Below are 24,796 nucleotides of genomic sequence, written 5' to 3'. Positions count from 1 at the left end.
ACCGAAGAGGGGGCGGGGCACAGCGGAGGACCATCTCCAACGGTTTGTATGTTGTTTTTCATGAGTTGTCGGGTGTCTCTGTCAGTCATACGGCTAGCCCTACCCCGCAATCCGACTCCAATAGCGAAGCCTGTGTCTCCGACTCTCCGAGCAAGCAAACTCCTAGTCCGTTTTAATTCGGTCTCCAGCGTATCAACATTATTCAGCATGCCCGAGCGGAGGCCCTTCGTGCGGTTGCCCACTGACGTCTACCCCGTCAACTACGGGCTGCGCCTCAAGCCCGACCTCATCGACTTCACCTTCGAGGGCAAACTGGAGGCAGCCGTGGAGGTAATGTTGAGCCTGATGCCATGCAGCCCCTCTTCCCCCCTCTGGTCTGGGCCCCAATGTCATGCCTTGTTCGTGTTAAGCCTGTTTTTTAACTGCATTTTTATAACTGCTGAAACGGTTGTTGCTGCTGCTAATCTAACGAGCTAACGTTACCTGCTAGGGAACCAGACAGCGGCTTTACACACCACGTCTTTCATGTTTACGAGTTCCAGCATGTTTGAAATGTATCATTTGCTATTAAATACTTAAACTTGGTGTCCTCTGAGGTCTGCCTCTCACAATAAAAATAATTAAGCAGTGAGTTTGTTGCCCCGCAAGCTAAAGCGCTAACTGGCGCCACACTGCTAACAGTGTTAGCCTGCAGAGCTGCTGTCATAAAGCACGTAAATACACACATAAATGTCATTATTTAACTGCCTTCCAAGTTATAGTTTTCACATACATAGACGAGACGGTGAATCAGCCCTGGTTATAAGTTCCTGAGTCACTCTTAGCCTGTCTGACAGTTTACATGACACTTTATAGCTTACTATAATCACAGTGTAGCGCCTGAGGAAACGCTCAGGTGCAGTATGGACTTTGTGGCTGGGGGTAAAATAAGTCTAAAACGCAAATAAATCTTCAAATTATGAGGTTCGTTAAAGGATAAACATTGTACATTACCTTAATGATTAATGTTTTTACTCATCTTTCTTAAATGGCTAGTCTGGTCTGAATGTGTATACCTATCCAACTTTATATATATATATATGTATGTATATATATATATATATATATATATATATATATATATATATATATATATATATATATATATATATATATGTAATGTGTGTGTGTGTGTGTGTGTGTGTGTGTGTGTGTATCAATCAGTGGATCTTATCAGTCACAATCACAACATTTTGTGTAAATTACTGTGGTTGATCCTGTAAACAGATAGAAGAGGTAAATGCGGGCCAGATGTGATGAAATTGAGGACCTGCCTCTACCACTGCCCTTTGCGTAAGATTGTTTGTGGAGCCTTTTTTTAGATCAACAGCTTCACACGTTAAGTTGTGCAGCTGTGTTGTGAAAGTCGCCTTGCAGTTGATCTTGTCAAGATGCCAAAATTTATTGGAGCATGAGATTAACTACATCCCCCACAATGCCATACACACAATGACTGTCGCTCCTATAAAGCTATGGCTCACATTTATAAACGCCATTAAAATAGCTACTGCTAGTGGCTACCTTTTGTCACATGGCCAGTGCACTCATTGCATCCAAGTCACATCCAGCTTCAACAAGCCACATGTGCCCTCTAAAGCTTTACCTTGGCAGATTCAAGCCTCTAAACACAATGTGTTTTTGTATGTGGGATCCAATTTACCATGAATGAAGTGTAATAATAGTTAGGTTGAGGAATAATTAAAACGGTGCATTTACAGACCCTGGGATGTATTGTGACTGTGCGTCTGTGAAAACTGGCTTATGGACATGAGAGCCTGAAAGCTATTGATCGTCCCGGGAAAGTTTCACTTCAGCATTATGCAATAAATGCAGTCTTAAACAGCCTATTGCAACATAAGAGGCCATGCAAACTGTTGGTCTTTTTATTGGTAATCTGATTATATATGCACACGTCAGAATTTCATAGCAGCAGGAGATGGCCCTTGAGCCTCCGAAAAGCTGTGAGGATTCAGATGGTTCTTTTTCCATGTGCTTCGTATTTGCTCGTATTCCTGGAGATTTCCTACAACAAAACGAGAAGAGGGAAATTGTATGCACTGTATGAGCAAAGATAAAAACGGCTGAGGTAGATGATCCCAACACAGTCAGTCAATCAGTTTTTTGTTTGTTTTTTAAGATACAAAAATACAGTAAAAACGGTAGTATTGTGAAATATTATTTCAGTTTAAAATGTAATATTTTCTATTTTAAAATATAGTTTATTACTGTAATGGTAAAGCGTCACATGATTCTTCAGAGATCATTCTAATGATTCTATATAAGCATTTCTTATTATTATCATGGTTGAAGTCTTAGTATTGACTAAACCAGGAAGAAGTTACCTGTACTGATTGTCTGAATTGTGTGTAGTGACGTGAGATTGTTTCGTTTTTTTATGATCGTTATCTGATACAGTATGAAACAAAAGAAGGTTCACAAAAGGCAATGAAGTGTCATTAGAAAAGAAATCACACACCAAATTCTGAAAACTGAGGCTCATGACACGACTGGACCCATATAAACATGAAAACTGAACTGTGTGTCATTGTTTTTGACAGGTTACACAAGGGACAAACCAGATTGTGATGAACTGTGCTGATATAGACATAATTACTGCTTCTTTTGTGCCTGAAGGGGGGGAAGGTGAGTGCCAAACTCAACTGTAATCCTCATTTAGTGATGTATTTGCTCGACTTTTGCTTGATTGCTGTTTTCAACCCGCATTAAATGCTTTATTGTGAGTTTTATTTTTAGGATTAACTGTGCTCGTTTTCTCCCCGTCCATTTAGAAATTAACGCTACAGGATTTAACTATCAGAACGAGGATGAGAAGGTGACCCTATGTTTCCCCAGCACTCTGCAAAATGGTAAAGAACTCATTCTGTGGCCTGGAAGACGCTTTCTGCTGTCATGTCAACAGTTGCTATAGTCGGTTTATGCATGAAAACGGCTGTAAAGATGAATGGCCTTTCTTGCTCTGTCCTTCTATTTTATGGGCCTTTTGTTTTGTTGTTTAATCACTGGCTTCTTGTTTCTCAGGGTCGGGATCGTTGAAAATAGACTTTGTTGGAGAGCTGAACGACAAAATGAAAGGCTTCTATAGGAGTAAATACACGACTACTTCAGGAGAAATCCGCTACGCTGCCGTCACACAGTTTGAGGTAAACTCATATCAGGGTATGCGCTTCATTCCTTTGTTCGCTCGCTCACTTTCTCTGCCACTGATTGCTTTATCGTTTGTCTTGTCCCCCTCTCTTCCTGCTCAGTCATTCACTTTCCTCTGTCTCTCGATAAAGACAAATTCAATCAAAACTCAATAGTGACTTTTAAAATTAGTGGAAGTTTTAAAAATAACTTTTTCAGACTGTCTGTTGCATAATGTATGTCTAGCTTGGTACAACCTTTTTATGTATTACTGGTTTTAGTAATACATTTACTGGTGCTCGCCTTATAAATTCATTAAAAAGTCATTATTTAGGTACTCATGCTTATTACATTCATACTTGATGGATTTGAATGTGAGAGGGATATTTAACTGAAAGTTTAGCCTCTTAACTTTAGCTTCGTTTGAAGTTAACGTAATCAGGGCTCAATGATAAGGATGTCCCGCTGGCTCGGGGCCAGAGTGAGAGAGTTGATTGAAAAGTAATTTGCCTTTTCAGTTTAGTGATGCTTTTCCACTGAAATATTTACATGCATTGATCTTCTGCATCCATTTTTATGCCTTGCCAATTTTAAGCGTTTGGTTTTTGTTGATGTGGTCAACACTGTTGTGTTGTTGTACATTTATCTACACTGTTGTGTTCCTGATTTGTCTGCAAGACCTGGTTATCTAGCTGATTAACATAGAAGAGGTTTTGTCAAAATTGAAAAAACTTGTTCTAAGTCTTGTTAAACTACAAACCAGCAATGTTTTGTATCGAATGCCATCATTTCCCAGTAAAACTGTTTTATTTAGGGTTTTACATTATAGATGTGTAATTTCCAGCTTGCAAATTTTATTTTATTTAAAAAAACGTAATATATTATTTTAATATATTGTATACAAATAGGTCAGTAAAAAGGAAGTGAGCAAGTGATTTTGAAGAGTTTGGTATCACATGCCTTCATTTTCCAGCAAAGTGTGTTTTATTTATGGAATTGTATTACAGATTTTATGTATATTACATCATTTATATATTACATATAATTTTCAGCGTTTAATTGTCTTGAAAAAGAAGTTGGTAAGCAACATGTGAATTTAACAGAACATTTAATTATTATAGCAATAATAAAAATACATTGCTGAAAATATTAGCAGGACAAGCTAATATCGAAACTCCTGGCCCGACTGGGCAATTAGAAAAAGATAGAACGTTTTTGATGCCGTGCAAATATCCCTGCTCGTGTTTATATCACTGCAGCCCATTCTAACCCTTAGTCCTCTCTTCTTGTCTCGCTGTCTCCATCTTTCTCAACGTCTCTCGTCACACACTCCAGGCCACGGACGCACGTCGAGCTTTCCCTTGCTGGGATGAACCAGCTATCAAAGCCAATTTTGACATCACCCTCATCGTCCCAAAGGACAGAGTAGCCTTGTCGAATATGGTATGTGTCATTTTTTTCTTCTTTTTTAATCCTTCCCTCTGGAAACAAATGTCCCTAAATGCCTTTATTCACATTACTGTCAGAAGTGTGCATTGTCTAACCCAGGCTCAGAGGCATTGTGCCACCCCTAGCAAGCAGAGACGCATTAATGCATGGGCTGAACCCCAGGGGCTTACCGTTTTGTGGTCTGCACGTCTCAAATGCTCGCTCACACACAGATATTAAGGGTGCAGTCAGTTCATTTGACAGATGAACTTGCTCCTCGACTTTTGTCATTTGTAATGTCAAAAGACTACAGTTTTGTTTACGTCACCATCTTTGGTATTACCGTAATTTCTCAAATAAAGACCGGGGCCTTTATTTACCTGAACTGCCGATGGGAACCGTCTTTTATTTGAAGCAGGCTTTTATTAGGGGCAGGCCTGTATTTCTAATTCCATCTGTTTGAAATATAATTGCTTTATGTAAACCATTTTCAATTTAAAGTGATCGTTCCAGTGGACAAATATCATTGATTTTTTTATAGAAACATTTGCAAAAATATCACCATACAACAAAATAATACGCATTTTTTGTAATTCCGTGGGCAGCTCCGCATCTGAAGATGAACGAGTTCTCGGCGAGCCTGACGTCTCATCACACCGGCCCCCAGTTTGCACATTAGGTGCTTATATTTACTAAATGAGCCTACAAATCAGAAATAAGCAATTTTAAATAATGATCCAGGTTTAAGCAAATAAATAAATAAATCACGACATTAAAGTTTAGTGAAATTAGGAAATATTTAAGAGATCGTTAATTTAGTGCATATTTTGTTCTCATGTCACAAGTAATAATATCAAGCCAAGGTTTACTGAGTTTTACACGATTATTTTGTAGTGTGGTTTTTGGTGAAATGTACTAAAATAAATATCATCACCTGTGCACGTTAGCTCACTTCTTCTCGACGCGTTGGTTTATAGAACAATTACTCCGAATCGCCCTCTGTCATTTCAAAGAATAGCACAACGGCTTGAGACGCGGAGCTGAGATTCGAGGCTTGGGTGCGGCACCTAATATAAGCCTCTCGTCTCTTTTATGTCTTAAGGGTGTCGCAGATTACCCAGGGCACTGATCAGGGAGTCAGCCCATTGACTTACCGGTATGTCCTGATCAGTGCCCTGACTACTGACGGAGCAGATTGAGGTGCACGCATTGTGAAGATCGATATCTGTAGCCTGCCTGACACGGCATTTTCACAGACGTCGCATCTCTCATAGACTACAGTAGCCTATTTAAAATGGCACATGCATCTGTTATATTCTCAATTTAATTTACAAAGCAATCCCTGTAAAGTTTTTAGGTGACACTGACATGACTCGCATTGGTGCGCGTGGCATCAGGATGGTTTCGCATTAAATAAACGGCATTAAGATTATCCTCTCATTTTCCCCCAGTCTTTATTTGAGACCGGCCTTTATTTGTTCGTGCTGACCACGCCCCCGGCCACTATCAGAGGCCTGGCGTTTAATTGACTACAGGTTTTTATTTGAGGATATACGGTACTTTAGTCACTGTCACTATAGTTACGGTTGATAGATCTCATTGCACTTTCATAGTCAGTATTTGAGATGCTACTGTAAGCAGTGGTGTCAACAGGATATCTCAAAAAATAAAGTCTATCGAAAGTGGCATTCACTAAAAATCTGATTTCAAAGATCTGACTTTTCAGCTAGACAAACAAGGAAGAAAAGTTTCTGAAGTTATGCCACAAATTGAAATGTCTAGGGACATTTTTATTCAGGGTATGGGGGCCTACTGTAATTCTGAAACCCAGGGGCCACTGGTTTTCTATAGGCACTCCTGCTAGCAAGTCATGACACTTGACGCACATTATGTACACGTGCTGTGGTAGTCATTGTCACACGTTGTTTAACCGTACACAATTACATTACTTGACACACACAGCACCACCCCCACTGTGGTTTTATTTTTTAATAGAAATAAAACCATTTAGTGTAGTTGGACACAGGCACTATAAACTTATAAACTGAAAGTGTCTGCTCTGCTCCTGCTGATTTGATGATTGTTTGATGTGTGGTTCTGGGAGACTAGTTCCCATGAGCACATTCATTACAATGGTCTTTTCCTTTCTGTACAGAATGTCATTGAGCGAAAGCCATATCCAGAGGATCACAGTCTGGTGGAGGTGAAGTTCGCCACTACACCCATTATGTCCACCTACCTGGTGGCATTTGTCATCGGCGAGTATGACTTTGTGGAGAATCAGTCGTCGGATGGTGTGACAGTCCGTGTGTACACCCCTGTCGGAAAGGCAGAACAAGGGAAATTTGCACTGGAGGTATGAGAACTGCTCCCTCAGTCTGGGATAGCTTGCTTTTTTTTTGCATAGCTAATTCAAATCAGTTTAACCAGTTTAACCTTGTACAAACCTATTAATATTTTTTTATATCTATATTTTTAAGGTTTATTTTTCCCAAATGTCTGATTTATATATAATATGCTTCCTGTTTGAAAAACAGTACTTTTGAACAGTAGTGTACATATATATATATAGAGAGAGAGAGAGAGAGAGAGAGAGAGAGAGAGAGAGAGAGAGAGAGAGAGAGAGAGAGAGAGAGAGAGAGAGAGAGAGAGAGAAATGAATACCTTTTTCACACAGGACACATTCATCTGTTCAAAAATGACTTTCAAATAAATTCTGTTCTTTTTCAATTTTCTATTCATCACAGTTTCCACAGCAATATTAAGCAGCACAACTGTTTTCATCATTGATGATAATATTTATTTCTTGAGCAGCAAATCATCATTATAGAATGATTTCAGAATGATCATGTGACCCTGAAGACTGAAGTAATGAAAATACAGCTTTGCCATCACAGGAATAAATTACATTTCAAAACATTAAAATTGAAAACTTTTACTTTATGCTGTAATCATATTTCACTACATTACTGTTTTTTTTATTCAAATAAATGCAGACTTTGTGAGGATAAGAGACTTTTTCCAAAAACATTGTAAAAATCTTACCAACCCCAAAGTTTTGAACAATAATGTATACAATATATTTACAATGTTTATTTTATTTTTAATATTAACATCATTCATCATTATATACACAGTGCCTTTTTTAAACTATGTCTGATAAATCTAATATTGAAATTGTATAATACTTGGTCTAATAATAAATAAAGCTGTGTGCCTAATGATGAGGATATAACCCTTTTTAATAAATGAAAGTAAAACAATGCATATAATTAATGGATTAAATGTGTATTAAATTACAATGAATAAATAAATATTTTTAAATGCTAAACATCACAACATAATAGTGTACAGTTTGAGAAATAGATCTTAATTTATTTCATATATTATTTAATGCTAGATATGGTTGTAATAATACTTTGGTTGTGAATTTATGAACCTTTGGGAAAACATTTTTTTTTTCTTTTCTTTTTTCCAGGTTGCTACAAAGACCCTTCCGTTCTACAAAGATTATTTCAATGTTCCTTATCCGTTGCCTAAAATTGATCTAATTGCTATTGCTGATTTTGCTGCTGGTTTGTATACTTTACATTATAAATGAAACATCTGGCGTAATAGACTTTGTCTCTTATGTGTAGTTGTATTAACTCTTGCATCTCTCGTGTCCTGTAGGTGCCATGGAAAACTGGGGCCTTGTTACTTACAGGTGATTTTAAGTTTTAACTGGAACGATTAAATAGCAATCCTGAGACTTTATAAATCATCATGAAAACACAGAACCTTGTGCCTGTTGGAAGTAGCTATTCAAGAGAGCTTCGTTAATATTTCATCTTTCTCGGTAGCATGTTAATCCCCAGCATACCTCAACAAATGAGCTGCATTATGTTTAGCGTTTCATTCTTATGCATTTTTTATTAGTGGATTTTAAGTTTTTGTGATTGTACCCTTACAGGGAGACAGCTCTGCTGATTGACCCAAAGAACTCGTGTGCGTCATCCCGCCAGTGGGTTGCCCTGGTAGTCGGACATGAACTGGCACATCAGTGGTTTGGGAACCTGGTTACCATGGTGAGTGTTGAAATGTTCAAAGTGGTAGGTTCATGCTACATATGTTTTTTTTGTAGGTCACAGTAGTATTTGAATATAACTGTTATTCAGGGTGCTGAGAATATGTCTCTTGCTGCAGGAATGGTGGACTCATTTGTGGCTTAACGAAGGCTTTGCATCTTGGATTGAGTACCTTTGTGTTGACCATTGTTTCCCTGAGTACGACATCTGGACCCAGTTTGTTTCTGCGGACTACACCAGGGCTCTGGATCTGGATGCGTTAGATAACAGCCACCCTATTGAGGTTTGCAAGAGATGAGTGCATCACCCCATAACCCCAAGCTTTCCCACTGTGTGTCTCTGGTGTTTGTTGCTTTTAAGTGTTTGCGTGGACAGCAGGAAGTTTTGATTTGCACTTTGTTTGTCAGTCTGTCTATCTACTCAGCCATATCACTTACAGCATTTAAATTCCAGACCTAGATTTAGCCTGATGAAATATTGATCTCTGAGTCATGTTTCAGTGCTTGTGTGTGTGTGTTTCTTTTGAATCATAGGTTGATGTCGGACACCCTTCAGAAGTGGATGAAATATTCGATGCCATATCGTACAGCAAAGGGGCATCTGTCATTCGCATGCTGCATAACTACATTGGCGATGAGGTGAGAGTCACGCTTTTGGCCAGCTGCAGAGAGACAGGTTTAAATCTGTCAGACAGGCAGTCGATGTGGGTCCCTCAAAAGGATGTATGAAAAGACATGTTGCTTATTTGCGGATTGTGCTGGAGTCTAAGGTCAATTAAGCATTTGTTATCTGACAGATGTCTTTTTTTATTTGTTGCAATCGTAATTCCAGCCATGATTAACACTGACTCCTATGGTGTGTTCACACTTGGCAGGTTTGGTTTGATTAAAACATGAGATTACTCTTAGTGTGTTTCACTTGAATAGGTATTTCCACTGAAATGTAAGCGCAACACTGAACAAAGACATATAAACCAAACAAACCAAAATAGGATGTGGTGTCACAAGATGAGACCCTAAAAAAAAAGCACAGAATGCTCAAGGATGCCTAGTTCTTCTTGTCATAGAAGGTATGTTGTCCAGTGCAGTTTGTTACAGGCATCAGAACCACAATTATCCTTGCTGCAGATCTTTATTTGTATGTGTAACAGAGGGATTCCTGCTGCTGTTTTGACTGATTTACACATTTTGAGAGTCCTCAGCTAGTAAAAATACCATCATATTTACGTACAGAAAACAAGAGCATTTAGCCCAGAAAGTGGCATTATTTTGATTGTTTAAGTTCCATAGCAAAATATACACAATGGAAGATATTTATTTATTTTGTATCTAGTAGGCTCGGTGTTAAATATTAAGGGAGCCGAACCACAAGTGTAAACACACCGTTATTTTCATTCACTTTATTGCAGTTGTCTTTAGGAGCTTTGGTTTTGAATGATATTTGATTGAATTATCTTTTTCTAGGATTTTAGAAAGGGAATGAATGCTTACCTTTTGAAGTTTCAGCACAAAAATGCATCTACTGGTAAGTTTATCAGAATACGCTTTATTTTTTATCTTGATGACTGAACAGCCTAATGACCTTTTTAAATGCAAATCAGGATTCTTTATAGCAGTTTTTAGGTCTGTTAAGATTATTACATCATCACCTTTTAACAATTATTTGAAATTAAATTGTAATCATTCAAGTTGGGTTTTCACCATGAAAACTGCCAAAGAAGATGGGATTGTGGTTTTAAAAAAATAAAAACAAATCAATTATTTAATCTAATGCAATAAATGCATATCACCAAGTCCCCACCCTACATTTTTCTCTTTGGATATTCCATTACACTCAGATGCACATCACAACATGGGAAAAATAGATCTGACGCTACTTTAAATATGGATATATGACTTCTTTAAGTCAATGTGTTATAGGCTTACACTGCATTTGACATCAACACAACTTAATTGTAAATCACATTTATTTGTATGACAATTACTCATTAGCATAAATTCATAATAAAAACAGTTCTAGCTGTTTTATCTTGAACTATGGAAACCTTGCGGTGTGTTATTGAGGGAGTTTTTACTGCATAAAAGTAGGGTGATTATTTGTAACATTTAATTACATTTTTGTCTGTACCTTGTGATATTTTGAAACTTTATACATTTTATATACAGTATTCCAAGTTATATTTTGTAATTAGTGCCGTAAAATCGATTAATTGCCAAAATAAAAGTTTGTGTTTACATAATATATGTGTGCGTACGTGTGTATAATTATTATGTATATATAAATACATACACATGTATGTGTTTATGAAAAATGTGTATATAATATAAATTATACAGTATATACATGCAAATACTTCTTAAATATATACATGGAGTGTGTATATATTATACACAGCACACACACATATATTATGTAAACACAAACTTTTATTTTAAATACGATTATTAGCGATTTAATCGTTTTGACAGACTTTTTGTAATATAAATTAAGCATTTATTAGTTATTTATTTTTACTTGTGCTCTGTGTATATAGGAAAGTGTATCCATAAGGAAGTGATTAAGCATTGCCTTTTGGCCCATGATCTGATCCAAACAACAGAGATTACAGCTGTAGTAATTACAGTGTGTTACATTGTAATTCTGACACAGCATAGTATTTGGCGGGAGTGTTGTGGGCGTGTGATCTGGCACCAGTGTTGTTGTTATGCTTTGTTAATTGTTGTGTAGTCAGAAATAAAAGGTTTGACGTCCTCTCTTTCTCTATCCCAGAGGACCTATGGGAATGTTTGGAGGAAGCAAGTGGGAAGCCCATTGCTGCAGTGATGAATTCCTGGACCAAACAAATGGGCTTCCCTATTATAGTAGTGGATCAAGAGCAGGTAACATTTACAGACCCATTCTCATCTTTTTTGTTTTGTTTGTTTTATTTTGTTTTGTTTTATTTTATTTTATTTATTTTGTTTCACCATCATCCAGCACAGGGGGATTGTTTTTCTTTCAAATTTCTCTGGATGTTCTTTCCCTTAAAGTTTTCAAATACAATTTAAATAAGCCTCGGGGTATTGAGAAGTCTTGCTGAGATGGACTATGAGCTTCTCCGGGAGCATCTGGTAATAACAACTGTTGTCTTGGCAATACAAGATTTAATCAGAGCTGAAATAATTGGTTTTGATTTTTTTTCTCTCTCTCCAGCATGGCAGTGACCGTGTGCTAAAAATCTCTCAGAAGAAGTTCTGTGCTAGCGGACCACGTAATGGTACATGCAAATAAAAAGAGCTGTTAAACTATGCACTAAAGCTGCTGACTGTTTAATTTATTTATGTCATTTTCTGACTCTGTTATACCCTAATTTCTGTGTGCTAGATGAGGACTGCCCCAATTGGATGGTTCCCATCAGTATCTGTACCAGTGAGGACCCGAGCTGCACTAAGATGAAGGTTCTGTTGGACCAGCCTGAAACAACAATTAACATCACCAACGTTGCACCTGACCATTGGGTCAAGGTTAGATTGCTATGTTTTATGTATTTTGTAGAAAAGGTTAAGCCTGACAGGCCAGAGCCACATCAAGATGTAGGGTTTCGGAACTAAGCATTGGCAGGGCTCAATCTGAGGGGCGGGATAAACGGTTGTCTTTTAGAGGTGCCCTAGAATGAAACATTGAATTAACCTTGCCATAATGAAATAATAAGAGTTCAGTACATGGACATCACATACTGTAAGTCTCAAACACCATTGCCTCCTACTTCTGTAAATCGCGTGAATCCAAAACACCATGGAAAAAAAAGTGCTTCTTAACATAAACCCAACCGTGACGCAAGCGTTGGGGATCATTTATATGCACGCCCCCAACATTTGCATCTGTCCAAACATGTTCATTGTCAGGCGGAACTGACGGAGCCGAATCATCAAACGACACTGGAGGATAGCAAAAACGGAAGCTCTGACACTCATTATGATCCAGGCTGTACAGGAGATGTGAGGACTTGTATGTCAACAGTCATGGTTGAGGTTTATTATAATCGGATACCACAACAAATCGTTCGTTTGTTCGGCCCATTTCAAGGAAGCTTCGTTCAGGGTTTTAAATTGAAGAAAGGGGCAACTATATTCCTGCAAGCAGTAAGTAGTGATTTATCCACTTATTGACTAGCTGTTTAAACAATTTCTGATTAAATTGAAGGTTTCTTAGGGAGACCGCATTGTATAGATGACGCAAGATGCTATTACAGCAGCAATAGGAAACTCCAAATACCATATCAAACAAAATGGCGTGTGTAATGACAGGTTTATATTATTTTGTATTACAAAATACAACCGTAGATACGTTGCTTACATCGTTCACTTGATCCTTCTAGCAAACGTCACCTTTTCCACCATATAAGTTAAAATGAAAGTCATTTGACAAGGCTATTCATTTTGTAAAAATATAAGTTATATATTTATATTTTTGAGAACTGAAGTACCTACTTCAGTTCTCAAAAATATAAATATGATGTTTTGCATGCTTGTATTAAGAGTACATCACAGTCACTGCGTAACCTACATTGTGACTAACGTTATATAAACATGCAATGTCTTTGACGAAAAAAGACAAGTCTAAAATGTAGGCTGAATGACACTTTAAGCAGAACATCTCAAATGGAGATTGCTGAAATGCTGCTTACTTGTTTATTGGTGTTTTCGGATCATCCACGCGAGAGAGAGCTCGCGTGCATATGGTTGCCAGATTGGACATGTTTTTAGGTAAAATGCCAGATGTGTTCTTTTCACAGAAAAGCTCTGTTTGGGGGATTTAAATGACTGAAATCTGGCAACTGCACGAACGCAAGCTTTTTCTCGCGCGCGGATGATCTGAAAGCACCAATAAACAAGTGGGCTGCATTTTATCAATCTTCATTTGAGATGTTCTGCTTAAAGTGTCATTCAGTCGGTCTGTGTTTTGTTAGGACGGTCAGGACTCACGAGCCGCTTCGCTGAACTGCTGTGAGCTGCTGAAATAAGCCAATCAGAGCAGAGCTCAACATTAATATTCATGACTCTTCAGAGCATGGCAAAAACTGAGTATTACATCCTAGGGACAAGTTCTAGGGTTGTAAATGGACCTGTAAAACTGTATCTGGACAATTTTTGCCCTTAAATAAGCCACATACACTCTATGTAGATATCAGAGAATAATTTAACATATTGTTTCAACTCAATCTAGGGCACCTTTAAATTCCCTCTGCACGCAATAGGATAGCACTACACCCAACCAGAGCAAGCGGAGCTAGTTCATAGATTAAACTTTTGCTGTATGCTGTATCCAGTCGGCAAAACTCAGAACACATCTTCCTTGTTTTAAGAATGACTCAAGTTCTTCTCTTTGTTCTTTTCTCAAAGAAAAGCTTTACTCCAAGCTTCCAGAGTCACGGCCAAAGCCGATTTGAAAGACAGCTGTTTGCCAGCTTCTTTGTCTTCAAGAAGCATGTGGAACCGTCACTACTCTGACGTCATTGTTAAGCCCGCCCACTGACTCTATACACGATGTGATTGGCCCGACTAGAGTTTGGTTTTTCAAGCTCACAAGCCAACGGAGTGTTGCTAGACGACCCTGGCTAAAAATGAGATTGGCATCTGCTAGGGTGTGTCTAGTATGAAAAGGGTCATATTACAGAAAATGGTATAACTAAAACAGCTGCTTAATTTTGGGGGTCAGAAAGGTGGAAAATGGTTATATAAAACAAAATTCAAGGTTTCTAAAATATAAAATAAATGTCTCAATATAAATTTATCATACAAACTAGGGATGTCACAAGTACCGGTACTTTGGTACCAAATCGGTACTGAAATTATTAAAATGTGAAGATACCAGCATTTCTGTAGTACTGGTAGTAGCCTACTGACTTCTGTGGGACCCATAGCTGGGTTCAGTCGCTTCCGTGTTTATCTAAGTGCAGGGCTCCAGACTGTAGTCAAATATATACTAGTGTTTGTGAATATTAAACTGCAAAGTAACATTTAAATATTACTCCTGCTGAGCCCTGCACCTGTCATTTCATGCGAATTTACCATTTCATTTGTGAAAACTGTCATATCATGAACACAGACACTAGATCTTCACGGCAACCCGTCAAAATAAAAATTCGGTTTAAAAGAATTGAAATTGACAGAATATATTAGGCTACTGTTGTACAGTAGATTTTGCTACATCTGTATGTAATAATAATACGCCTCTACGTATAATAATTATGCCTAGAGGGTTGATTATTTTTCACTTGATCTTTTTTTAATAAACAATGTTATTTTTAAACAGCATACAACCTTTTAAATGTTTGTATTATTTACTTATAATGATTATCATCATAAATAATACACTTGCTGTGGTACCGAAATTGGTACTACTGTGTACCGTAAGATTTTGATGGTATTGCTACCGACTACTGGAATTTTGGTACTGTGTCATCCCTAATACAAACCGAGTGAATACATGTTTAGTAGGGCTGTGAATCTTTGGGTAGGCAGCAAATCGATTCGATTCATAGGTTTTTGATTCGATTCAAGAACATTTTTTTGCCAATTCAAGACGATTCATATTGAATTTGATACAATTCGATTAGTTCAATTCGATTATGCCTTTTTTAAATATGCATTCATAGAATTATTAAAATGCTTCCCCTAATGTGTCTTATTCAGGGCGTACAGCGGTTTTTAGAGGTAAGAGAGTGAGCAAAAAACCCAGTAGCACTTTACAATAAGGTTCATCAATTAACATGAACTAATAATGAACTGCACTTATAAAAGCATTTATTTATCTTTGTTAATTTGACCATTTACTAATGCATTATTAAAGTCTTGGTAATACTAGGTAATGCACTGTGAACTAACATGAATAAACCATGAACAGCTGTATTTTTATTAACTAATGTTAGCAAAGATTAACTAATGTTGAACAGAGGTATTGTTCATGGTTAGTTTATGTTAATTAATGCATTTACTAATGTTAACTAATAAAACCTTGTTGTAAAGTGTTACCAAAAAAACTTTAGTTAATGCTGACTATTGTGTATGATAGTGTTAATGGCTACACAACCTTAGTAAAGTGTCCCAGGCATTAAATATGCAGTGCTTCCATGGAGAGACTAGAATATCATGCAATTTTCCAGCTAAACTAACTTTCTTCATGGAATAGAAAGAAAATCCCTCTTTGTTCTGTTTATAGAGAACATTTTCCTTATGATGATTCTAAAAGTAAACGCGCTGGTGTCTACTGACAGGGATTTTCTTTGTGTTACAAAATCTGACACACTTTAATGCACATCTGATTGATAGATAAACTGCATGCTCTTATTTCAGTGTTGGTAATGTTGTAGTTACTTTAGCAGTTTCTTTCTTATATTCAGTTAAACGATATTAAGTTAAATTTCTTGTATCATTCATCAGAACTGTGCGTACGCATTTTAGACACTTACAAATGTGTTTGCTTCCTCCATGCAATAAATGTGCATCCTTGAATAAGCGGGGTTTTAATTCAACTGATTAGGTATGTGCGCAATCCAGTAAAGGAGGTAAAGAGCGCATGCATGTCTGTGAAGGAGAGTTGTTAGGGGGCAGATGATGCGGCACAATGTCTCTATTAATTCACGCATCTAGTAGATATAATCAAATGTTTATTTTAAAGCACGGAATCATTATTGAATTGTGATTTATTCGATTCTTAGCATTTTAAATCGAGTATCGACCAAAATTACCAATTCACAATTCAAAATACATTTCAAGATCAATGCATCATGATTTGTAATCGATGCATCGAGAAAATGAGTGAATCATTGCATCCCTAATGTTTAATAATCACTAGGGGTGACCCCGAATAGTTGAGGATTCGATGCATTGATATGCAGATACAGATTCGGCCACAGTCGAATCTTTGCTGGTGTTATGAAACAAGGATCATACCATTATGGCAATATGGGGGTGCTCAATTATATTTTAAAGACAATGAATTTTTTTTTGCTGCGTGCAAAAAAACTAACACATTGTTTTCAATGAGTGTACACACACTGGCGGCAGCATTCAGCGCCTGTCCGCGGTGACTCAGGAAGTTGCTTAAAATCCTGCCACGTCACAGAGTGCCATTTCAAGTTTTATATTCAATTTAGATTATATTTCCCTCAAATCGTCAATCTACATACTGATTACACCCTGTGCTACACGATACACCTATCGTGCAGCTCTTCTGTCAGAAGTCGATTCAAAATTAAGCTTGCGTGTATATAATGTGTGCGTCCGGTGTGAGAGACCCTAGACGCGCCACTGAGCTTCGCGTCCGGTTTGCGACCCCCCTTTAGGCACAATCGGTTTAAGAACGTGCATATAAACGCACTCAAAGTGTTCTTGTCCTCTCTAGGCAGGTATTTTTGTTAGGTTTATTTATCAAAATGTTCTTTTATATATTTGTGTGATGTTCTGTATTTTGAGTGTGGCATTTTATGAATGTTTATTCACCACATTATCTTTTATTTAAACCTAATTAAGAAAGCCATTGTCAGTTGGCAGGCAGTTTTGGTCGCTTTATTAAAAATTGTTGCTGTTTGCAGTGTGTAAAGTAAAATAAAAATAGTTTTACCCTTCTGCTGACTGGTGTCGTGGCCCTTCCAACACATTTACTCACACATAGATGATTCGACTATTGGTTGACCAAAGAGAGATTAGACTATTCTGATTCGAATCTCTAAATCCTTAGTCGGGGACACCCCTAGTAATCACTTAGTGATTGTCGACAAACTGTTTGTCTTTACCATAAGCGAGTCTCTTTAGAACTTCTCTAAAGAATGTGTATGTGCCACTCAAACCAGAAACAGGTAAAGGAGCAAGCTATCATTTAATTCAGACTGTGCTTTGCTGTTTGGTGGTTGTGCAACATCAAACCACGATTACAGCATCAAACCGATGTGTCAGAGGTGAATTTATAAAGATTTTTAGGTTTTTCTCATCATGCAAGCGCATGTTATGACTTTGACAAAAGAATTAGGGAAAAATTACTTGAAAATGTTCACAGATGATTGTACTACTATGAATATATACTATGAATGTAATGCTGCATGAATCATTTATGTTAAATAAGCTCTGAAAATCTACAGAGAGGTTTGGATTTTTTTTTAAATGGAATATATGCAGCAACCCTGTAAACTGCAGCATGTATGCAATCTGTGTCTCCAAACTGTGTTGTCTTCCATGTGCAGATTAATCCAGGTACCGTAGGATTCTACAGGATCCAGTACAGCTCAGCCATGCTGGACGGTCTGCTGCCTGGTATCCGAGATCTTACACTGCTGCCTGTGGACCGCCTGGGTCTGCAAAACGACCTCTTCTCTCTGGTGAGACACTACACATGAGGCTGAATCATTGGTTTGCAAGTCAGAGTAGAGGCTCAGGTCTCCACGTTGAGTCAGTTCTCAAGTATTGATGATAAAGACTGGAGTGAAGTGTCAAGTTACACAGCCTTATGGAAGGCAGGTTCTTTCAAGCCTACAGGTCTGACTAATACACTGTTTCACTAATACACTACTAATTATAAATTATGAATCAAATCGTATGAATTTTGTAACTTAACCTCCATCCAAAAAAAAATACGTACAAGACTTAACTTTGTTCACACTTAGTAAAACTTTAAAATGTTAAGTTGGCTTTTTGCTGGAACAATAAAAGTGTAGAGGAACGTTTTATTAGATACTGTACTATGGACGTATTTTAATATACATTGGCCCATTTCTGTTGATTTTTATAATAACTAGCTATTCATACAGTACCAAAAATCCAATTAAATGTATTAAAATAAATTATTAAAAATATAGCTTATTATAAAGTTTATTATGTGCTTGTCTGTTTGAGTGCTTCATTGATTTGGTATTTTCTTTTATAGGCTACAGATATTTTTTCAGTGTTAATATCATTGTGTTCACTGTTGCTTAAAAGGTGTCTTGAGAAAAGCAATTTCAACAATATCATTAATCATTTCTGTCTAGAGGTGTGCGATATCACAATTTCCGCTCATGAGCGATTCAAATGTCTTCACAATCTGCTATTGAAGAAATATACTATTGTTCTATCAGTTGTAGTTCTTCTGTATATTTTCGTTTCGTTTTCGTTTTTTCGAACTAGAGCTTAGATCAGTTCAAAAAAATCAAGACCGACCCTACCCAAGCAAATGCACCCGAGAGACCTGCCCTGCCCGACACATTAACTGTAATTATGAGCCCAAGCCCCATTTAAACCCGACCATTTTTGAATACGTGGGCGTTCTGTCGAGAACGAGCCTGTAATGACTAATGAGCGGAGCGGAGCCGGTGTGACTCAGCTCAATAATCCGCAGGCGCGCGCTCATGAACCCAGCGGTAATATGATGTTCGTTCAAATCCAGCTCAGACATGACATAAATCTGTAGCTTACTATACTTGTTGTAGCCATTAAACAATGTTTTTAATTTATGTTTAAATATTATAGCCTAATATTTTTTTGTTTCATCTGATTATGATAGGCTAGGCTATAAGTGCAAAGATGCGAGTGGGTCAGAAAGGATTTTGGTGGTTATATTTAGTTTAATATTAAGTTTTGTGTTGTGTTAAAAGCCTTTCTTTCGTTTTGTACAAATTGTATCTTAATTTTAATAAAGGTTTCTTCGGCCAATTGCATGTATTTAATTAATAAGAAGCAAATAAGTAGACTATGAGGTCGCGGAAGCGATCGCTTTCAATGCTCATGAACTGGAGCGCGTCTCAAATAAACTGAAACTCGGCAGGCTTGCCTCACAGACATGAGGAATATGTAGCCTTATATGTGTAGAAACGAAAAGATTTAAATAAGCATAGTGCAGTGTTCAGAACTCACACGGTAAACAACCAGCTTGATACAGATGATCACGGCGATGGGCATGAGCGGGATGTTAAAGTTTAAGGGATTTTTTTTTACCTCATACTGAATATGATCGGGTGAAAGCGCATTTTAAACAGGTAGGCTACGTAGCACTTATTCACTCACGAATTAATCGTTCTCTCTAATGCATTCAAAATCTTCTATCATCTTGTAGTGCTTCCCTGCAGTTATCAATAGCCAGTTATCAGTAGCTCTAAGTAGGTAGCTTACAGTTAGCCAGCCTATTATATTATATTATATGATTTTGAATGAGCAGACATCTGTATTGATCCGTAGATAAAATAACTGATGAAAACGTTCATCTTTCCAAACTTCCAAACATACAAACAAATTTGAACTGCAAAGAGCATCAATTATATTTAATTGGCATAGTGGGGGGAAAATGCACACAAATGTTCCAATAAACCACGTTGAAACCAGGCTCTTAATCTCCTATTATTTATTTTTTATATTTTTTTTTCAGTTAATGCAGGTTATAAACCAAACTTTATAGTGATATTTCAGAGCTTACTAAAATACTTTAGCAGTTAATAGCCGCAAATTTCCTCGGAGCGAAGACGGAGCTGTGTTTCTGAAATCAGTGAGCGAGGCGAGGAGAGGGAGATGGTGAACCCAGAGCGGAGCTGGAGCGGAGGGATTCTTGAATGCTTAGAGCGTGGAGGGGAAATTGCCGCCGCTCTGCTCCGCTCACATACTCTGGTGTGTTGACTCGCAAGGCTCGCAGCGGGGCGGGGGCGTGGCATCACGATGGTGTTTCTCCATCGTGATGTCGCACAGCCATCACGATGGACGATGATATCGTCCATCGGCACAACCCTACAACAGAACTTGTTGCCATAGTTGGCTAACGTTGCTTTTGTGAAACAGCCCTGACCGTGTAAGCATGCACACACTAAAAGCCTGTCTAAAGTACTAAACTAAGTTATCTTTCGCATCCTATTGCGCTAAAACTGTCAAATACACACAAGGTTTACATTAACACAGTCAGGTTATGTCTTCATTGAACGTAAACACTTGAGGGAAACCTGGATGCATATCAGTATATTATATTTGTGGTCTTAAGTGACAACAGCTTAATAAACCTGCTGCTGTCTGTCATTAATGTTTATCAAACAACAGACAGAAAAGGGAAAATCACTTACTGATCTTCAAGGACTAACTTCAGTAGATTTAATAAGAATGACTGTATATATCATTTATACACACAACGGCTCCACAACGGATCAAGTCCAGACTGAACTTCCCGACCTCTAATGTTGTGGGCGGGGCTAAGTTCGGCTGGCATCTAGGCTAATATTTTACAATTTGTTCATTTAATTTCTTACTTGAATACTAACTGTTAGTTCTTGACAGTGTTTAAGAAGAAGAAGAAGAATTTTTGATCATTTTCACAAAAATATCTTGGCCTCCAGAATTTGTTGAATGATTATCTGAACATGCAATATTTCAAAAGAAAGAACAAGCCCTCTGTCAACCCCCCTTCCCCCACCCCCAAAAATGTAAAAAAAAAAAAGCAACATTTTGAGCAAAAAGCTCACGTTCATCAAGACACAGATTAAGTAGATCGAGTCCATCAACACCCCCGAAGCTTCACAGTCCTATAATCCTTGCTGGGTCGATATTTTATTCAGGGTAATGTTAAGCAGTTTTGATTGATATGCTGTTTAATGTTGATGATTACATTATTATGCACATTGCATGTTTCTGCTTCTTCTTCACCTGTGTTTTGATTTGATTTGAATAGATTCAGTACTCTTTCAAAAGATGCGTAATGGAACCCCTTACTGTATAACAGTGAAAACATGGAAAGCCATAAAAAACTTGTTTTTGGAAGCGGTTTCTCATAAAAGACGAAATGAGAACTTGTCAAAGGCAGGGAAAGTGTTAAATACACCTGTGAAAAAATAAAGTACAGTTGATTTAATTTGGATATATATTGTTTTTGTAATGTACATGTTTGTCCTTATTTTTTTTTAGTCTCCCATTCCTACCATTACTGGCCTAAATGGTCTGTCATTCTTTTATATTTTATTACCTTTAAAGACTACTTTTTTTCAAAATAGAGAAATTAGTTTGACTATACTGCTCACTTGCAAAACAGTAAAACTAACATGAAAAAATCCTGATAAAATCTTTATTCCTAATATGACGTTTTTGCCTTATCACCCACCCCTATCTGTCGCTCATCTCTGCCGTCTATTACCACCTTCTGTTTTTAATAGTGTTGTGCTGTCTCTCTGTCTGTCATGCCCTCAGGCTCGAGCAGGTATGATCAGTACTGTGGAGGTGTTGAAGGTGATGGAAGCATTTGTGAATGAGCCAAACTACACGGTGTGGAGTGACCTGAGCTGTAATCTGGGTGTTCTGTCCTCTCTGCTCTCACACACTGACTTCCACGAGGACATCCAGGAGTTCATCCGAGATCTCTTCACCCCTATCGGCATGAAGCTGGGCTGGGACAGCAAAACCGGAGAGGGTGAGCCAGAACTCACAGGCTATAAAGGGATGGGTCACGCAAAAATCAAAAACTTTTTTTTTTTTGGTCCTTTTGTCAGCAAATGTTTTTTTTTTTTTTTCTATTTTTTTTTTCATTTTCTCATCCTCTTAGATTTAAGGCTATTTTTTATACTTTTTTTATATCATAGCTTTTAATAAATGGTTAGGATTGTCATACCAAAATTTCTGTAGTCAATACCAGTAACAGTAAAATTGCACTTGGCAATATTAAATTAATTAAAGAATTAAATTAATGTTAAATATGAATTCATAAATGTAAATATTAATATCAGTTCAATTAAATTTAGAGTTTCTTAGCATATAATAATACAAGTATTTCTTATTTTATAAAATATATTGTAATACTTATTTTCAAATGTGCTACGTTCACGTGGACACCTTTTGTTCCATGTGGTAATGAAATTTACGCTTGGTAAATCCAAACTTAGTGTTTACATGAACTCTAAATAAAGTGATCGGGCTGATGTGCACTTCAAATCGGGATTTTATGGACATGCGCACACTGCACGAATGTACGGAGTTTGCGCATACTTTTTTCCTACTTTGCCTTTTCTGTGTGTGTTTTAAAGAGTAGAGTTAATATTTATCTATTTCAGCTCCTAATTACAAGATCACCAGCACATGAACCACTGTACTGCCTTGCTTATATTTATCAAGCCGTACAATTGCCCCTTCCCGTGCCTAAAACAAGGCGTCTGTGGATGAGAGTCTGGAACAAGGACTGGTGGGACATTGTCTTGCTCCATTTCACAGACATTGAGTGGAAGGATAATTTTAAAATGATGACGTTATTCAACAACAACAGCTCTTACCTCATTATTCCATTTCGGCGTCATTGCACATGTGCATGTTCCAGTTTTAGTTTTCAATCCAATTCAGTGTTTACATGTGCACATCAATTAGGCTACATTTACACTAAAAATAGTTCACCCATATAACTAATAAAATCAGGATTGTTTCTCTCACAAACTCTTTACATGGTACATTCATTTGTCATTCATTTGTCATGAGACACTCAAATGAAGTGCTCCTTTGTTTGTTGCCCCTCTCCCCTGTCTCTCTTTCAGGGCATTTGGACGCCCTGCTGCGAGGTCTGGTGCTGGGGAAGCTGGGTAAAGCGGGGCATAAGGCCTCTCTGGAGGAGGCCCGGCGGAGATTCAAAGAGCATGTGGAGGGTAAACAGATTCTGTCTGCAGACCTCAGGAGTCCAGTGAGTCCTCTAGCATTATACCACTCATAACACAGACACACTTGAATCAAAGTGCACTCAGCGTTTATTTGTCGTGGAGAAAAATGTTCTCCTCTTTGCAAGAGATCACTTGAGTCAGGAGTTACAGATGCCAAAGCTTAGACTTTATTGGTGGAGACAACAAAGCCGAGATTCCTGCATAACAACTAACGATTACACTCGTAACTCTTTTTTTTATACAGTTTAGGTGTTTTCTTCTTCTTTTCATATTCAGGCATTCTGCCCAAAACCTACAGTTGGGTACTTTCCAGCTCTTTTAATTGGTTCATCCAAAATTTTAATCAAATCTTCTAGCTACTCCCTAATAGTGGCATGGTCTAATTTGAAACATTTATCACATGTTGAAGGCCAAATAAGAGATATATATTATGCAGGTGCAAGTTCATGGCAAGTTCAGCTACAGGCAGAAGTACAGTGTAAATCACAGAGGCTGAAATCATATTCTATAAATATATCTGAAATGTCTAATAAAAAATACTCCATACTATCAGATTTTTTTATTTTTTTGTAAATGGTGTTCCTGTATTGTTTTTATTATTGCTTTATTGTTTTTGTTATTAGACCTGTATCAACATGTCTCTGTAAACATAGTTTTTTTTTTGTGTGCATATTTTTAGGTGTACCTGACCGTTCTGAAGCACGGAGACAGCACAACGCTCGACACCATGCTCAAGGTGACAATTTACATGTCTGAGAATTAGTTACAGCATTAAAGGAGCAAAGAAATTAAATGGCATCTTTTGTTGTCTTTGTTCAGCTTCATAAGCAGGCAGACATGCAGGAGGAGAAGAACCGCATCGAGAGAGTGCTGGGAGCCATTCCCGCCCCTGACCTCATCCAGAGAGTGCTTAACTTTGCCCTATCGGTACGTGAATACATACACACACGCACACGCTTACTGTGAGAAATAGGTCAGACTGTGGAAAATTTTAATGCACCAGAAAGACACTTTGCAAGAGTGTGAAATGTTTGAACAGATAAAGGTGATGGTGTGAGACATTAGTCATGTCCTTTTGGGTGAATCATGACAAACGTGATGGGGGGGGTCCAATAGGGGTGGGTGATATGACCAAAACCACAATATGAGAAATTGTATTTTACAATGATGATGTATATCATACGGAAGCTAGTTTCTGCCATAGAATTTAAAAAAAGGTAATTGCAACTTTTTATCTCACAATTCTTTTTATCTCAGATTTGTGTGATTAAAAAGTCTTTTAATAAACTTTTTTTGTGTGTGTGTGTGTGAAAACAAGCTTCCATAATACCATTATTATAGCTATTTTTGTTACTTTATTTTAACTATTAAAGATAAGAACAAAGAAGTAAATAATACAAGAGGAAGAATACAACAGAGCAAAGATATAAATTAAATAAACTTTCGGGTACAGTAGGCTTATTTAGCATAAATACTACAGAAATTGAATTACCAAATGTAAAAC

The 24,796-nt window shown here is 37.4% G+C and overlaps 1 protein-coding gene across 1 annotated transcript in view; it reads left to right on the top strand.

The window, feature by feature from the left end:
- npepps (aminopeptidase puromycin sensitive) overlaps positions 1–24,796 on the top strand; it is a 32,912-nt gene continuing 8,116 nt past the window's right edge. Inside the window, exons 1-20 of the mRNA XM_067432359.1 lie at positions 1–330; positions 2,598–2,682; positions 2,829–2,906; positions 3,079–3,200; positions 4,519–4,626; positions 6,767–6,967; positions 8,090–8,186; positions 8,284–8,317; positions 8,564–8,678; positions 8,797–8,961; positions 9,212–9,316; positions 10,142–10,202; positions 11,448–11,557; positions 11,871–11,934; positions 12,042–12,181; positions 17,899–18,033; positions 21,845–22,064; positions 23,173–23,315; positions 23,972–24,028; positions 24,112–24,219. Coding sequence (XP_067288460.1) covers positions 49–330; positions 2,598–2,682; positions 2,829–2,906; positions 3,079–3,200; positions 4,519–4,626; positions 6,767–6,967; positions 8,090–8,186; positions 8,284–8,317; positions 8,564–8,678; positions 8,797–8,961; positions 9,212–9,316; positions 10,142–10,202; positions 11,448–11,557; positions 11,871–11,934; positions 12,042–12,181; positions 17,899–18,033; positions 21,845–22,064; positions 23,173–23,315; positions 23,972–24,028; positions 24,112–24,219 — 2,430 coding nt within the window. The 5' untranslated portion in view covers positions 1–48. The remainder of the gene's footprint in view (positions 331–2,597; positions 2,683–2,828; positions 2,907–3,078; positions 3,201–4,518; positions 4,627–6,766; positions 6,968–8,089; positions 8,187–8,283; positions 8,318–8,563; positions 8,679–8,796; positions 8,962–9,211; positions 9,317–10,141; positions 10,203–11,447; positions 11,558–11,870; positions 11,935–12,041; positions 12,182–17,898; positions 18,034–21,844; positions 22,065–23,172; positions 23,316–23,971; positions 24,029–24,111; positions 24,220–24,796) is intronic.

Source organism: Pseudorasbora parva, chromosome 22 (genome assembly GCF_024679245.1).
Source record: "Pseudorasbora parva isolate DD20220531a chromosome 22, ASM2467924v1, whole genome shotgun sequence".
Taxonomy (NCBI): domain Eukaryota; kingdom Metazoa; phylum Chordata; class Actinopteri; order Cypriniformes; family Gobionidae; genus Pseudorasbora; species Pseudorasbora parva.
Note: the sequence above shows the minus strand (reverse complement) of the source record. Positions and strands in the feature narration are given on the sequence as shown.